The sequence below is a fragment of the Curcuma longa genome, chromosome 14 (genome assembly GCF_044706935.1).
Source record: "Curcuma longa cultivar G26 ecotype Majalengka, Jawa Barat chromosome 14, ITB_CL_G26_1.1, whole genome shotgun sequence".
Lineage (NCBI taxonomy): Eukaryota > Viridiplantae > Streptophyta > Magnoliopsida > Zingiberales > Zingiberaceae > Curcuma > Curcuma longa.
Window position 1 is genome coordinate 8,696,821 of NC_133874.1, and position 14,490 is coordinate 8,711,310.

Below are 14,490 nucleotides of genomic sequence, written 5' to 3' on the forward strand. Positions count from 1 at the left end.
TTATATATAATATAAAATTAGTACTAATTAAAATTATCATTTCTATTTATTTCTCTTTATATTTTTTCTCTAAAATAGTCTCAAGCCGTCACCTCCATTTTGTAAGAAAAATAAAATTAATCATATATTTGAAAAATCCACGACCTACGTTATCCATTAATACCATTTTTGTAAGAAAATATCTTGACTTAGAATGAGCATGTTGGTCCTTTTCTCTCGCTAGAATTGCACGACATATTTTTTATTATCACCATTAGTTCTTGAAATCGTGGTTTGAAGAATCTTAGACTAATTTCAATATTTAGAGTATGATTTCAGATGTTATAATGCGCAATGAGTAAAAGTAAAATCTCGACTCACTTTTTGATTGATTTAATTTTTGGATAGTTATAGTCGAAAATTTTAAATTTTGATTGATTAATTGAGTTATGTTGTGTTCTTGAATAGGTGTTGAAAAAAATAACTTTCGGGATTGATCGATCATTGTTTTAACTAGAACCAAGGACTAAGGTTGAAATTTTTTTCAACTTCTTAAATTCAAAATGCAGACTTTTGGAAGTGTTAAACGGTTTATGAAGTGATATATTTGCAACTTTAATAGTCGCTTTAACGAGGTAAACATAGAGTTGTTATTATGTATACTTGTTTTGATCCATCAAATTCATTATTTATTTTTATTAAAAAAATTACTTTAATTTGCTCATTTTTTTTTCATCTGATTTCTCTCTAATGGAATTAATGTATTTTGAACACCAACTTGATAACTTTCTTTTTGACATGAGAACTAACAATTAATTCTCTGAGATTGTAGGGATTAGCGAGCTTACTAAAAGGATGGTTCAATTGATGAAACATCAACTGTATCCTTTGGTATATTTATTTGTAAAGTTAGCATTGCTATTACCCATTGCAATTGCAACCATAGAAAGAGTATTTTCGACAATGAAAATAATCAAAATCTCACTTCGTAATCGTTGATTGGAAATGATATGATAAATGATTATATTATATCATATATTGAGCGAAATGTATTTGATACAGTTGATAATGAAGCTATTATTTTAAAATATGAAATATTAATATTATAAAAACATATAAAGTTAATATATGATTTTTATTATACATTTTACATTGTATTATTATTTTTTTAATTTATTGAATTCACTCCTATCGGGAATAATCTCTTGCAAATCAAGATAAGACTGTGTATAATAGACTTATATATCTTTCCCTAGGACTCGCATTGGTGGGAACTTCATGTACTAGACTGCCTCTTTATTGAATTCACCTCTATTAAAAATCTTGGCTACGCCACTAGTTGTAACAACTACGATTTCATAGCTGCTACGTCATTGGTTGTAGCAGTTCACGATTTGATGTAGCTACTACAACGTGAATATTAGATGAACAAGTAAAATCCGCATGGTAATAGCTATGGTTTAATAGCTGCTACAAAGGTGAACAAGGTTGAATCCATGTTGTAGCAACTATGAAATTGTAACTTCTATAACGTGAATGCTTTTTGAATAAATTAAGTATATATTATAATAACTACGAAATCATAGCTGCTACAACTTGAATATTTTTGAACAAGTTAAGTATGTGTTGTAACAGTTACGAAATTGTAATTGATACAACGTGAATATTTTTTTAATATTAAATATGTCAGAGATATTATAGTAGCTACGAAACTTTCGTAGCTTCTATAACACGTCCAATTGATTCAGAAATTATGATTTAGGATTTAAGTGAAAGATAATAATATTGAATAGTATTGAAGAATATTTGAATAAATATAGATCGCAAAATAATGAGATTGGGTATTTTTATTAAAAAAAAAAAAAATGAGACGGCTTTGATAATTTGAAAATAAATAGACATCCTTTTACTTTTCCCTTATTTTATTATATGATTGTATTCACACTTGAAGAGGAAAACTAGTATGAGTTATCATATAATTTTGTCTTAAAACAAAACTAAAAATAAATGAATATTTTAAAATAAATTTATTTTTTATTATTTTTTCTTTTTTTTTGGTCAGACCATTTGAAATTTTTTCTTTTAGTTTAGAAGTTGGGTTATAGTATCAAACACACATAAATTTTTAAAATAAAAAAATTTAATTACTCACAAAATATATTAAGTTGTTATCTAAAAATAATGATAAACCCCAGTCAGTTTCATGGACTCAATCTCTGGGGGTGGTCGGCCCGATCCCACGAAAGTTTCCCACCGACCACCAGGGTAAATCGGGAAGCGCATACGGCGGCCAATCCGGATGCCCAGCATCCTTTGATTGTGTTCCCCATTTGGAGGAAAATTCCTGCAAATTAAATACGCCGTAGCTAGAGATCGAACTGCGGGTCCCTAGGTCACAACCCGGATGTCCTACCGTTGCACCATTGCCCCGGGGACTTGAGTTGTTATCTCACACTTCTTATCTAGCACACCTCATGAGTAATTAAATTTCATAATTAATCAATTATTCACAGATTGATTCTCAACTACGACGTACTACAGATTAATTTCTTCTAATGAAAAGACAACCTTAAAACGTTAGTTGCAGAGTAATATATCATTCGTATTTTTTGATTTACTTTGATGACAAATGAAAAACTTTTGTGGATCGGGCTGGAAAAAAAACCTTTTTTTTGAGAAGTACCACATTCCTTGATTTGATTATTATACCATCATGCATGTTTGTTAATTTCCATTTATGAACTAGAAATTAGTAGGTAAGGGGTTTTGTTTGGTGAGCGATGCTCAACTCTAAGCAAAATTACTTGAACAATGTCATGTTTCTTTTCCTCTATCACTGTAGATGATTTTAATTTTTTTTCTAAATTAATTTTCGTCCTTTTTCATATGGTCTATTTTCAAATCTAAACCCTCGTTATTTTTATTTTTTAAACTCTATCTAAAAAGTCTTATACCAATAGAGATATCTTTCATCTTATAATCTCATCCTTTTCATATATTTTCGATGTAGAATTGTAAAAGGATTGGGATTTGGGAGCGGGAGGTGACATGAATGAGACATAAGTTCTTTCAAGGCTTCTTCGAATTATTCAACATCTTGGTGAGTTGCGGCGTCGGAGATCTCATCTAGAGAGCTCTGGGTCACCGACACTGCCGACATACGACATGAGCTAGAAGGTGTAGAAGTGGACAGCCAGGAACTCGGTGACGCAACGCTTCCCCCTTCCACTCTTCGCCGGGTTCTGCTTCGAACCCAAACTTGAGATCGTTTCCTAAACTCTTTTTCTTCTACTCATTGTTTTTGATAAATCATTATCGGCGAGGATGATTGACAGCAAAAAGTGAAATTATCATCTTCACAACCTCTTTAGAATGACCCTCGCTATTTAGAAGGAAATAAATCACAGACGACTTCATCCTTAACAACAGTAACGTCTACAAAGAAGAGTGAGGCAACAGCATTCGTAGCGAGGATCATGAAAACACGGCGAGTTGTCCTATCTAGTTCTACACACACATTCTACTTCGTGTTAGATTTCATGATCCATCTGTTAAGTAACAGACTCAAGGGCGGAGCCACCCTTTGTTCTACCCGGGCTGTAGCCCGGGTGTCGGACGGCGACGAGAAGAAAAAAAACTTAGATTTAGAGAGGAAAGAAAAAAAATTTAAGAGTTAGCCCGGGTATCTTATCGACGTAGTCTAAAGAGTTCGAATCAGCCCGGGTAGATTACCCGGGCTGGCTCCGCCATTGGTAACAGTGGATGACAAGATTTAACAAGACATGTTTTAACAGAAAATTCAATATCTACTGTTCCTATTGAGATCGTCTTGTGGAGGCATCACCAATCACGCACACCAAGATTGACATTATGAGGAGGAAGAAGAGGATGAGCTTCGGGACCTATAAATACCAACACAGTGAAAAGGAAGGTCGGGGGTGTCTCTGACTCGACCACTCCAACGCTCAAGTCAGTCACTGAGGAAGAAGAAGAAACTTGAAAGAAACGGATTGCAAATTGTGATATTACGTACCTGTGCATGCAATATCAGGAGGTTATATAAACGGAGAAAGGAGAGATTATACCAGCTTGTCTTATCGTTAATTAAGGAGAATATGTGCGCGGTGAGATTTTGTCAAAGGAGACGTCTTTCGTTAATTAAGAAGAATATTACGTAGTAGATTTTTGTCAGAGGAACTGTCCTGTTAGGGTATGGAAAACATCTTGACGCAATCATTATAGATGGAATGCCCCCTCACTGTCATAGCTTCGCATCATTAGGTTGTCATGCCTTATAACTTCTTGACGGCGGTGATGTGACTGTCTGATATATTTGATTGTGACTGACTGAGAGATTTGAAGAGCTAAGAGAGAAGAACCGAAATAGGCACAGCTTGAGTATAGTAGCAACGAGCTTGGTGAGTCGTAGAACTCTTGTTGTTCAGACAAGATGAGAAGCTGAACTGGGAGTTAGGCAGACCGTGGCTATCCGAGTCCGAAATAAGATGGATCAGGGCTGAGTACTCCAAGTAGATGGGCGAGTGGTTGGATAGCTGAACTGGGAATTAAGCAGATCGTGGCCGTCCGAGTCCGAAATAAGATGGATCAAAGTTGAGTCCAAGTAGATGGGCGAGTAACCGGATAGAGACTCTGAGTGAGTCAGAATTGGGTTCATTCAACCAGTCAAGTCAACCGTGATGGTCAAGTCTCCCTCTGCTTGTGCAATGTGTCCGGACAAGTCACATGTCTTCTGTTTGATGTGTCTCGACCTAAGACTGGTCCTTACGAACTGAATCATAACACCCATAACATCTACTAAATAAAGTCACTTCTTATTTTAGCTTTGAAATCCAGTACAGCGTTGAATAAAACAGTGAAAGTATATTATTTTGATAAATCATCAAAATTCTCGACATAAAAAGGTACAAGATTTTGAATTATATAAGTTGATGACCGATTAAAGATTGAAGAAGAAAGTAGATGAAATAAAAGAGATATTATATCTATGTTAAATAGTATTAAATTTTGATAATTTATTAAAATAATATCATTCAATTATTTCATTCAACATGATATAAAATTCAAAGGGTGGTTATGCCCGTATTAGGAGTGGATGGGAACGCCAACGTAGAAGCTTCGCCCAGTCAACAAACGAAACTATGAGTGGAAAGATGTTATCTTTTCTTATACGCAAGAATTTATCACCTCAGCGATCATCGATCTCATGATTATTTGTAAGGAGATAAATCGAGAAATTACAGTTGGTCATGACGGAGAAGGGTATTGCTCGACTTCGCCGAGATACAAACTGTATTGGATAAACTTTTTATAGTGATCGATCTCACTGCCGAAACGGTCCCATATCAGAAAACTCTTTAAGAAATTTTTTGGAGGTACAATATCACTATGTTGATAAGAGTCTACTGTTGAAATAGTATCTCAGCCAACAAATACATGTTGCTAAGATGACTTGAATTGAAATAACACCTCAGTCAACAAATACATGTTACTAAGAGTACTCGAACTCAAATACATGCTCATGTCATGTTTATTGATTATTGGATAAAAATTAAATAGACGTCCTAAATTTTATAAATTATTAAAAGGGCATGTCTTTTTCAAAATAAGTTTAAAAAGTACCCATCAAATATTTTATCTTAAAAGACCTTTTATTTTAACGTTACTATAGCAGCTACTCATTAGAAGTAATTCTATTATAACTTATAAAAACTATTTTATATATGCTACAATATGTTAGGATTTAGAGTTTTGTTTAATTAAAGTGAAAATAATTTTATACGTTGTAATAGCTATTGACAATCACTACATAATTATAGTTAAATTTTAATTATTATATCTAAATACTTTTCTTATCAATTTATGTCAAAATTATTTAAACTTCATTAAAATCATCTAATAATTATGAAAACTACTAATTACCTACTATAGCACTATAAAAAATTTATTATATTAAGTATTACAGACTATAACAGGTATAGAATAATTTTTACATATTGTAACAATTAGTCTTACTGTTACAATAATATTGAAAAGGAATATTATGAAAATAAAATATCTTATGGGATATTCTTTTAACTTTTTTAAAAAATAATTTCTATTTGATATTTCTTTTTAATTTGAGATGCTATTTTAATTTTTGTGTTTGATTATTAGAGTGGGTCATGCTTCTCTTGTGATTCTCTTTCTCTTTTATAATTGATATCCTCATCCGTCGTGATCAATCGTAATTTTTTTTTTCATAGATGGTCATAGAACCAACTATGTGAGACTACTAGGATAGAGAATTTTACCTTTTACAAAAGAGTACTAACTCAATTAGGGGCTAAAATCAAGAGTGGTTTATCACTCGAGGTGTGACGTATGTTTATATGAAAGGAAAAAGTGTTTGACGAATAAAGTGTTCACTATTTAAGTGGAAATCAACAAAGCTCGTGACGGGAGGACGGGCATATTAATTTGCTCAAAAATCAGAGGCCTACTTTTTTTATTTTATTGGAATCATCCAACGATGTTTTTTTTTCTAATTTTTTTATTAACAAGACACGTAAAATTATATAATTATTCTTAAGTATATTATTCAATCAATTTTTATTCTTGATAAGTCGTTTTAAATTTAAATCTGAACTAACTAATTAATCAGATCGATTTAACTTATTTAATAGCATGCACATTGTACTTGACATGTTCAATAATACCTATATTGTCTTAATATTTATATTATAATATTTATAAAATTATAATTATTACATTATAGATTTACCAGTGATCTCGCATGCCTTTATTGGGTGGGGTGAGCCATCATCTCGGCGACCACCTGTCGCCGACAGAGATCTAAAAATAGTTCCACAACAGGGGTGTTTGGTTTAAAGTTCTCTAGATGTAAATGTTCCATTGAATTCTCGAAATTTGTACAATGGATAAATGATGGATATTTGAGTTTAGATGGTGAATGTACATATGCGATTGGGGTAACTGAAAATTGAGGGTTGGCAAAAAAGAATCTATAGAGATCCTTTTTGTCAACCTGAAAGTTTAAATTACACATCTACCCTTGTAAAAAATATATATGAATTTTTTCAAATTTTTAGTAAAGGTAAATAAATAAATGGACATCCAAAATACAACTTAACCTCATATTCACCAAATACTCCATTTACATTTACATTTTTTTCAACCTTTTTCTCAACCCCAACTATACATTTACATATTTTCAATCCCAACTTTTCATTAAAAAAATACAATTTAAAATCAAACATCCTCGCGATCTCGAATAGATTTTACTGAATCAACCAATTGGCTGCAGGTCACAGAGCTGCGAGAGAGGGAAGCGAGGATAGAAGTACGCGCCGCTGAGCACACCCCAAGCTACCCTCTTATTCGCAGCCTCCGTCGCATGGATCCCATCCCAGCTCACGTACTTCTCCGGATCTCCGCACGCCGTCGCACTCACCGTCTTCCCGTCGATCACCTTGGTGTTCCCGCAAACCACCCGGGCGTCGAAATTGTAAGCCCCTCCGCCGCTCCCACAGCAAGCTCTGGTCCCGTGAACAAGGCCGTGGCTCGTGGGATTCCGAAAGAGCTCTAGCTTCACAGAATGGGTGTCCACGAACACGATGGTGGCCGCGGGCATCGAGCTTCGCATGTACTGGAGAGAATCGTTCAACAGATCGTTGTACTCGGCCACGGCGTTGTTGTAGGACGTCATGCAGCCATGGACGTCCAGATCTGAGTTGTTGTGCGGCAGCTCTGATAGGAAGGCCGGGAAGCAGCCGATGGGAGCGAGGTTGAAGACCATGAACGTGCGCCCTCCTACTATCTCATAAATCTCCTGCACGCCATGAATGCATAAATGCATGGACGCCATGAAAGAAAGTGTTGTTCTTACCTTGATGGACCAAGCGATCTCAGACACGACTTGGGGGAGGAACTGCTTCACTCCGGCGATGCCCAGCGATGCGAGTTCGGAGGTGAAATCGTTCTGGCCGATGTCGAAGGTGTAAAGCGCTTGACTGAAAACAGAGCTCGGAGGAAGTTGCTCTGCGACAGAAACTCGATTATGAATTAGAGGGATCGATTTATATAACTTGATTTGAATCAGTGATATATATACCGTTTCCTTTGGATGAGGCGCGGACGGATTGAGTCCAGAGATCCTTCATCTGGTTGAGCTGAATCCCCAGCGAGAAGGGGCTGATGCCGGTGACGAACAGGGAGGTGGTCGGAAGGCGCACGGTCGACGCCAGCGTCGCGAAGTTGGCGCCGTGCTTGAAGTCCGACCCGATCGACTTCAGGTACGGGCTCAAGAACGGGAGCCCCAGAGAGGTGGCCAGGAAGTCGATGACGAGGCGGCCATCGGAGGCCCGGCCGGCGGGGGCTTTGAAGTAGGTCATGCCGAAGGGGCCGGTCTGGGCCGGGAAGGCGGCCCAGAAGCCACCGGTGTCGGAGTTGGAATCGCCGAAGTTGAAGATGGCCGGGAATGCGCATTTGGCTTCGGCGGCGGACGCGGCCAAGCAGGAGAGGAGGAGGAGGAGGAGGAAGGGCAGGTGCCGGAGTGCCTGAGCGGCCTTCATGTGGCGTGAATTAGGACTGGCAGTGAAGGTCCGCATGGCGATGATGGTCATGAAGTGCTGCACGGTGGCGTGGATCAGAGGAGAAGAGATTGCGTGGAAGGGAGTAGAACGAGTGATTAAGCGGTAGGATCGAGACAAGTTTTTATTGAAGATAAGGAAAATTGTCTAGTTGGATTAATCTTTATCCAATTAGAAATTATTATTTAATTAATTATTAATTAATTATAAAATCAGTATTTATTTGATTAATTTATCAATCATTAATTGGTTGACAACTCGGTCATTAATTAATTGATTTATTTATTATTATTTGGCTGATTTTATAATTATTATGACAACGGCTAATTAATCATCCCATCTATCATAAAATGAGATGTCTTATTCTTTTTTATTTAAAAAAAAAGATTGTTATTTTTCTTCTCTACTCTTCTTATTCTCAATTGTAAGAGGGATAATCTTCCCCTCTTGAGAGAAGTTTCATTCTTGTAACATATCTTATGAATACAAGAGTGAGTTTTCAAGGGTGGTGTGTTATTTTGTACACTTGAATTTTCCACATGGTATCAGAGCAGGAAGGTTGATTCCGATGGGAGATCTACAAAAAGTTCAACTCAACAATTTTTCTTTTCGTCCGTCATTCTCAATTCATCTAATTATTTCTCTTGGGCTACTCATATTAAAAGATCCTTAAACTCAAGGAAGCTATTGAAGTATATTACAAATGATCCTCTTGATGAGTCAGATCTTTCTTTCGAAGCTTGGAAAGAGAAGGATGATGAAGTATTTATTCTCTTGTCAAATTCTATGGATAAAACTCATAGAACAATGGTTACTTGCGCTCCAACATCGAAGGCTCTCTGGGAGCAGATGAGTAATCTATATGGACAAGAATCAAATCTGGGAAGAATTTTCGAGATCAAAAGACAAATTGCAGATATCAAAAAAGAAGAAAAGATTATTTCTCAACTATTTGGTGACTATGAAGATCTATGGAATGAATACAATACACTGAGACCAATTACAACCGATCTAAAAGTTTTACGACAACAAAGAGAGGAAGATATGATATTTGGCCTTCTTATGTCTCTAGAAGAATCATATGCTCCTCTACGTCAAGAGATTCTGAGGATGAAAAATTTTCCTCCTTATCAAGAGGTCAGAGCTATGATTCAAAGAACTGCGGCAAGCATGAGACTTGAAGCCTCACAATCAAAGGGTCATGTCTTCACTATAGACCTAGAAGAACAAAAGGCGAATAAAGTACAAGAAGCCAAAAATATATGTGGATACTGCAAGAAGCCAAATCATACAAAAGAAAAATGTTGGCGGCTTCATCCCCACCTAAGACCTGATCACTTAAAGAAAAAGGATCAATCATCCCATAACTCAGCCAAGATTGCAACACTGGAAATCGCCATCAATGACATCTCAAAGTTGCTCAAGGAAGTAAAAACATCTTTAAATGATCAAGGTAACTATTTGAACACTTCTAAAATTTTTTGTTCTCAAAGTTGGCTAATTGATTCTAGTTGTGATTTTCATATGGTTAGAGATAAAAATAAAATTAATAATCTCAAACCACTGGATAATCATATGTCAGTAAAAGTCGCTAATGGACATAATTTAAAAATTAAGGAATTAGGAGAGGTAGAATTTTTTTGGAAAAAATAGTAATGCCTTATATGTTCCTCAATTCACTTCCAACCTATTATCTATTAGCCAAATCACTAAAGATCATAATTGTAAGGTTATTTTTGATCCTAACTTTGTTACTTTTCAGGATCTCAAAACGAGCAAGGTGATTGGTAGAGGATCTAGAAGAAATAATCTTTATTTTTTAGACCAGAATAATCATGCGCTCACAACATGCCAAAAAGATAGTTATTTATTATGGCATGCTAGATTAGGTCATCCACATAAACAAGCTTTACAAAAATTATTCCCATCTAAAAATTGTGAAGAAAAATATTGTGAAGCTTGTATTTTTGGAAAAGAGACTCGCATGTACTATCCTATTTCTGAAAGAAAATATGAAAAATCTTTTGATCTTATTCATTCTGATATATGGACTTCTCCAGTTGTGTCTAGAAGAGGTTTTAAATATTTCATATCTTTTATTGACCATGTAACCAGATACACTTGGACCTACATGCTTACATTTAAAGGACAAGCATTCGAGGCATTTAAATATTTTTTTAACTATACTTCTAAACAATATAATGCTAACATCAAAATACTTAGAACAGATAATGGAGGAGAGTATATGAGTCATGAATTTAAAAACTATCTAGAAGAAAGAGGAATTATTCATCAAACATCCTGTCCATACACCCCACAACAAAATGGCGTAGCAGAAAGAAAGAATCGACACCTATTAGAAATAGCAAGAACCATAATGTTTCATGCTAACATCCCAAAAAGTTATTGGAGTGATGCAGTTAGTACGGCTGCCCATCTTATTAACTATTTACCCTCTAGAGTACTCAAAGGAAAATCTCCATTGGAACTACTTACCAACATTAAACCAGACATCTCATATTTGAAAATATTTGGTTGTGTTTGTTATGTACATGTACCAGAACAATTTAGGGATAAACTTGATAAAAAGGGTAGGCGTTGTGTTTTTATAGGATATGGTTCATTTCAGAAAGGATATATATGTTTTGATCCTGTTACTAATAAGGTATACACATCGAAGGATGTGATATTTGTAGAAAATGAGTTTTACTTTGCAGGTCAAGAAAAGGAAAAGGAACAAGAAAAGAAGGACTTACAAATGTTCCTATATACTCCACAAGAGTTAACCATTCTTCCTCTACAATCAAGTGAGAATGAAATCACTCCAGGCTCTGAAGAAGGAGGACATGACACTAATGAGCAAAGAGAAGATGATGAACCTAGCCCTTTAGAGATTGAAACAAGAATTGAGCAAAGGGAAGATCAATCTCAAATTGTCTCACCTTTATCAGAAAATGAAACTAGTGGTTCACCATCTTTACCGTCCCTTAGAAGATCAACAAGGCAAAGGTTTCCTCCATCTAAATGGGTAGATTATTATAATCTCAAAGTTATATCTCATCCAATTGCTAATTATTATACTACTAATAATATTTCCTTAAGTCATCAAGTATTCTTGAGTGGCATTGATCAAATACAGGAACCAAAAAATTTTAATGAGGCAAATGAACATCCAGAATGGAAAAAAGCAATGCAGGAAGAACTAAATGCCCTCATGAAAAATAAAACTTGGGAAATTACAACTTTACCCAAGGACAAAAAGGCAGTAGGGTGTAAGTGGATATACAAAGTCAAGCATAAGAGCGATGGTTCAATAGATCGCTTTAAAGCTAGACTGGTAGCCAAGGGTTACACTCAAACTTACGGAGTTGATTATATGGAAACATTTGCTCCCGTGGCTAAGATGAATACTGTAAGAGTTCTTTTATCATTGGCCACCAACAAGAAATGGCCAATGTACCAAATGGATGTCAAAAATGCTTTTCTTCAGGGAGAGCTAGAAGATGAGGTATATATGCAATTACCTCAAGGGTACCATCCAAGAGAAGAAGGAAAGGTATGTCGACTAAGAAAGGCTATCTATGGGTTGAAACAATCTTCTCGAGCTTGGTATGCAAAATTAAGTCTTGGTATACATTCGGTAATGGGAATGATAATGGTAATGATTGAGGGGTTAATGACAATGGGAATGATTACCAGATTTTTGGTGTTTGGTATAGATACTGGAATGGGTATTATTCTTATTAATGTTGTTTGGTTTGACTTAAATTATGGAATGGGAATCAGTCAAAATTCCCATTTTACCTTTATATGTAAAAGACAAAAGAGTAATTGTATAATATATATTATGATTTGCATTTTTAATTACAATTATTAATTTTTATAATTAAATTATATATTTTTTTTATTTTTATTTTTGTTACAAAAAATGAAAATAATGACTTTCATCGATTAAGACAAGTGTAATTGATTATGAACAGATGTGTAAACTCATAATAATCGATTGCTTGATCGATTATTAACAAGTGTAATCGATCAAGTGTAATCGATTATGAACAGATGTAACAACTCATAATAATCGACGACTAACCTCTATCACTATGAATCAAATTCATAAACAAAATCAAAATAAGCAACAATGTATTCATCAAATTCAGTCTTACATCATCAAAATAACTACCACAATACCAAAAGTGAGAGAAGCAAAACTGTAGTCATCAAACACAACATCACAAGTATACTATTCTAAACAACTGAGCACAAAATCTTCAATTTCAAATGAATCCAAACTGAACAATAACTTAATTTTCACAGAATCTTCACAAATAACTTGAGCAGCCTTGTACTTGTTCTTACCAACGAACCCATACTTATCCAATATCTCAAGAACTTGTGGCATTTTTGAGGATTTACCTTGAACCCAAGATGACATTGACTCAAGATGTGAGCTAACAGTTTGCATAAATCCCTCAACTCGATCACTGAGTAACTTGAAGTCAGAATCAACATTTTGCACAGTTGAAGTCTTTGCCCTCTTCGAAACTTTTTTAACATTATCAGTTGATGATTTCTTTTTCTCCTTAGAGTGAGATGCCTTTGATGTGACAGAAGGTTGTTGATTTGGCATCGAATCAACTTCCACTCCTTTTTCGGCAAGTGAATTATCATCCGATATGCTCAACTCAGCATCCACATCAGTGATGTTTTGTGCAGCCATCATAGGATCTTCCGCAACAAGGCTTGTTGCTCTGTCTTTGCCATATACCATCTTTAACTCCGAAAAATAAGAGAATGATACATTATAGAGACTTTTGGTGTCATTGTGATTCTGTCCGAAAAAAGCATAACAATCAACTTAACAAAGTCAAGGAAGTTACCACAACAAACGACATTATAAATTGAATAAAACCAATAATGACTAATACGCATACCTTAATCCATTCAAGATATCATGTTTCTTCACAAGTTATCTTATTTTCAACATCATTCCAAGTACAACCACTTTGCCTACACATTTCATTGATAGCGTGGAATTTTCTTTTTAAAATTTTAATCCTAGATTCAATGTGACTGACAGATTTTGTGAAAGTTGATAACTTTTAGATCATAATCTTTCTTATCTTGACCATGTAGTTATTTTTGAACCCACCATCTGTTTTCCAAAGAGGATCGGTTGCCATATCTTGTAAACATTTTATTAATGCCCAACTCTCCTCTTCTGTCCAGAAAACTTTATTTTTGCCTCTTCCTCGTGCTACATTCTTTCCCATAGAGTTATCAGCATTACTCTCCATCCTAAAAGAATATTAAATCAAGTTAATGACAACATTAGAACCGAATGTATAAAATAATACTAGAACAGAATGTATAAAATAATGCCCATGATGATATTATGCAAATTGATGGGGAAAAACTTTAAATTATCTAACACTAGAACCGAATGTATAAAATAATTTCAAGGATAAGAAAAGTGAGAGATAGTTGGATGGATCCTACAACAACAACATCATCCAAACCTTTATCCCACTAAGTAGGAAAATACTAGCCTAAGTTATACCAAAAACGATGAGAAATAACTATTCATTTCATTGTTTTTCTTGAAAAAGTAAGGACCTCTTTGTGTTTGAGAGCAGATGAACACATGAAAGAGTTGAGGTGAAGATAGTGTGGAAAAGGATATTAGGATAGAGTCATATAGATTGGCTAAGCCCACTAGTTCAAGAACAGTTACGGTGTTTGTTGAAAAGGATATTAGGATACAAGGCATGCTTTGTTCAAGCAATAAAGAGTAAAGAAACAAGAGAGACTAAGCTAGGGATTGCGCTGCTACTGGTGTACAGATGTAGTGCCCTTATGAGCAAAATGCAGAATAACTTGGTTCAATGAAGATGTTACAAGTGAC

The 14,490-nt window shown here is 35.0% G+C and overlaps 2 protein-coding genes and 1 pseudogene across 2 annotated transcripts; 1 reads left to right on the forward strand and 2 right to left on the reverse strand.

Annotated features, from left to right (window-relative positions):
- Positions 1-7,136: 7,136 nt before the first annotated feature.
- On the reverse strand, positions 7,137-8,668 carry LOC141845260 (GDSL esterase/lipase At4g01130). The gene is made up of 3 exons (XM_074733325.1): positions 8,111-8,668; positions 7,886-8,037; positions 7,137-7,828 (listed from the first exon to the last, which is right to left on the reverse strand). Exons 1-3 carry the CDS (start codon positions 8,619-8,621, stop codon positions 7,286-7,288), a joined length of 1,206 nt encoding a protein of 401 aa, XP_074589426.1. The 5' UTR covers positions 8,622-8,668; the 3' UTR covers positions 7,137-7,285.
- A 727-nt stretch (positions 8,669-9,395) lies between these two features.
- Positions 9,396-10,379, forward strand: LOC141844855 (uncharacterized). Its single transcript, XM_074732835.1, has 2 exons — positions 9,396-10,041; positions 10,351-10,379. Exons 1-2 carry the CDS (start codon positions 9,396-9,398, stop codon positions 10,377-10,379), a joined length of 675 nt encoding a protein of 224 aa, XP_074588936.1.
- A 2,449-nt stretch (positions 10,380-12,828) lies between these two features.
- Positions 12,829-13,882, reverse strand: LOC141844856 (uncharacterized; annotated as a pseudogene).
- Between the last annotated feature and the right edge of the window lie 608 nt (positions 13,883-14,490).

What these genes read in the sequence shown, in the direction of transcription:
- LOC141845260 (XM_074733325.1), bottom strand. Translation starts at nt 8,621, where the DNA reads ATGACCATCATCGCCATGCGGACCTTCACTGCCAGTCCTAATTCACGC. An exon ending in CGCCTCATCCAAAGGAAACG is followed by an intron (nt 8,038 to 8,110) that starts GTATATATATCA and finishes TTTCTGTCGCAG; the next exon opens with AGCAACTTCCTCCGAGCTCT. An exon ending in AGATCGCTTGGTCCATCAAG is followed by an intron (nt 7,829 to 7,885) that starts GTAAGAACAACA and finishes CATGGCGTGCAG; the next exon opens with GAGATTTATGAGATAGTAGG.
- LOC141844855 (XM_074732835.1), top strand. Translation starts at nt 9,396, where the DNA reads ATGGTTACTTGCGCTCCAACATCGAAGGCTCTCTGGGAGCAGATGAGT. An exon ending in AACATCTTTAAATGATCAAG is followed by an intron (nt 10,042 to 10,350) that starts GTAACTATTTGA and finishes GTTACTTTTCAG; the next exon opens with GATCTCAAAACGAGCAAGGT.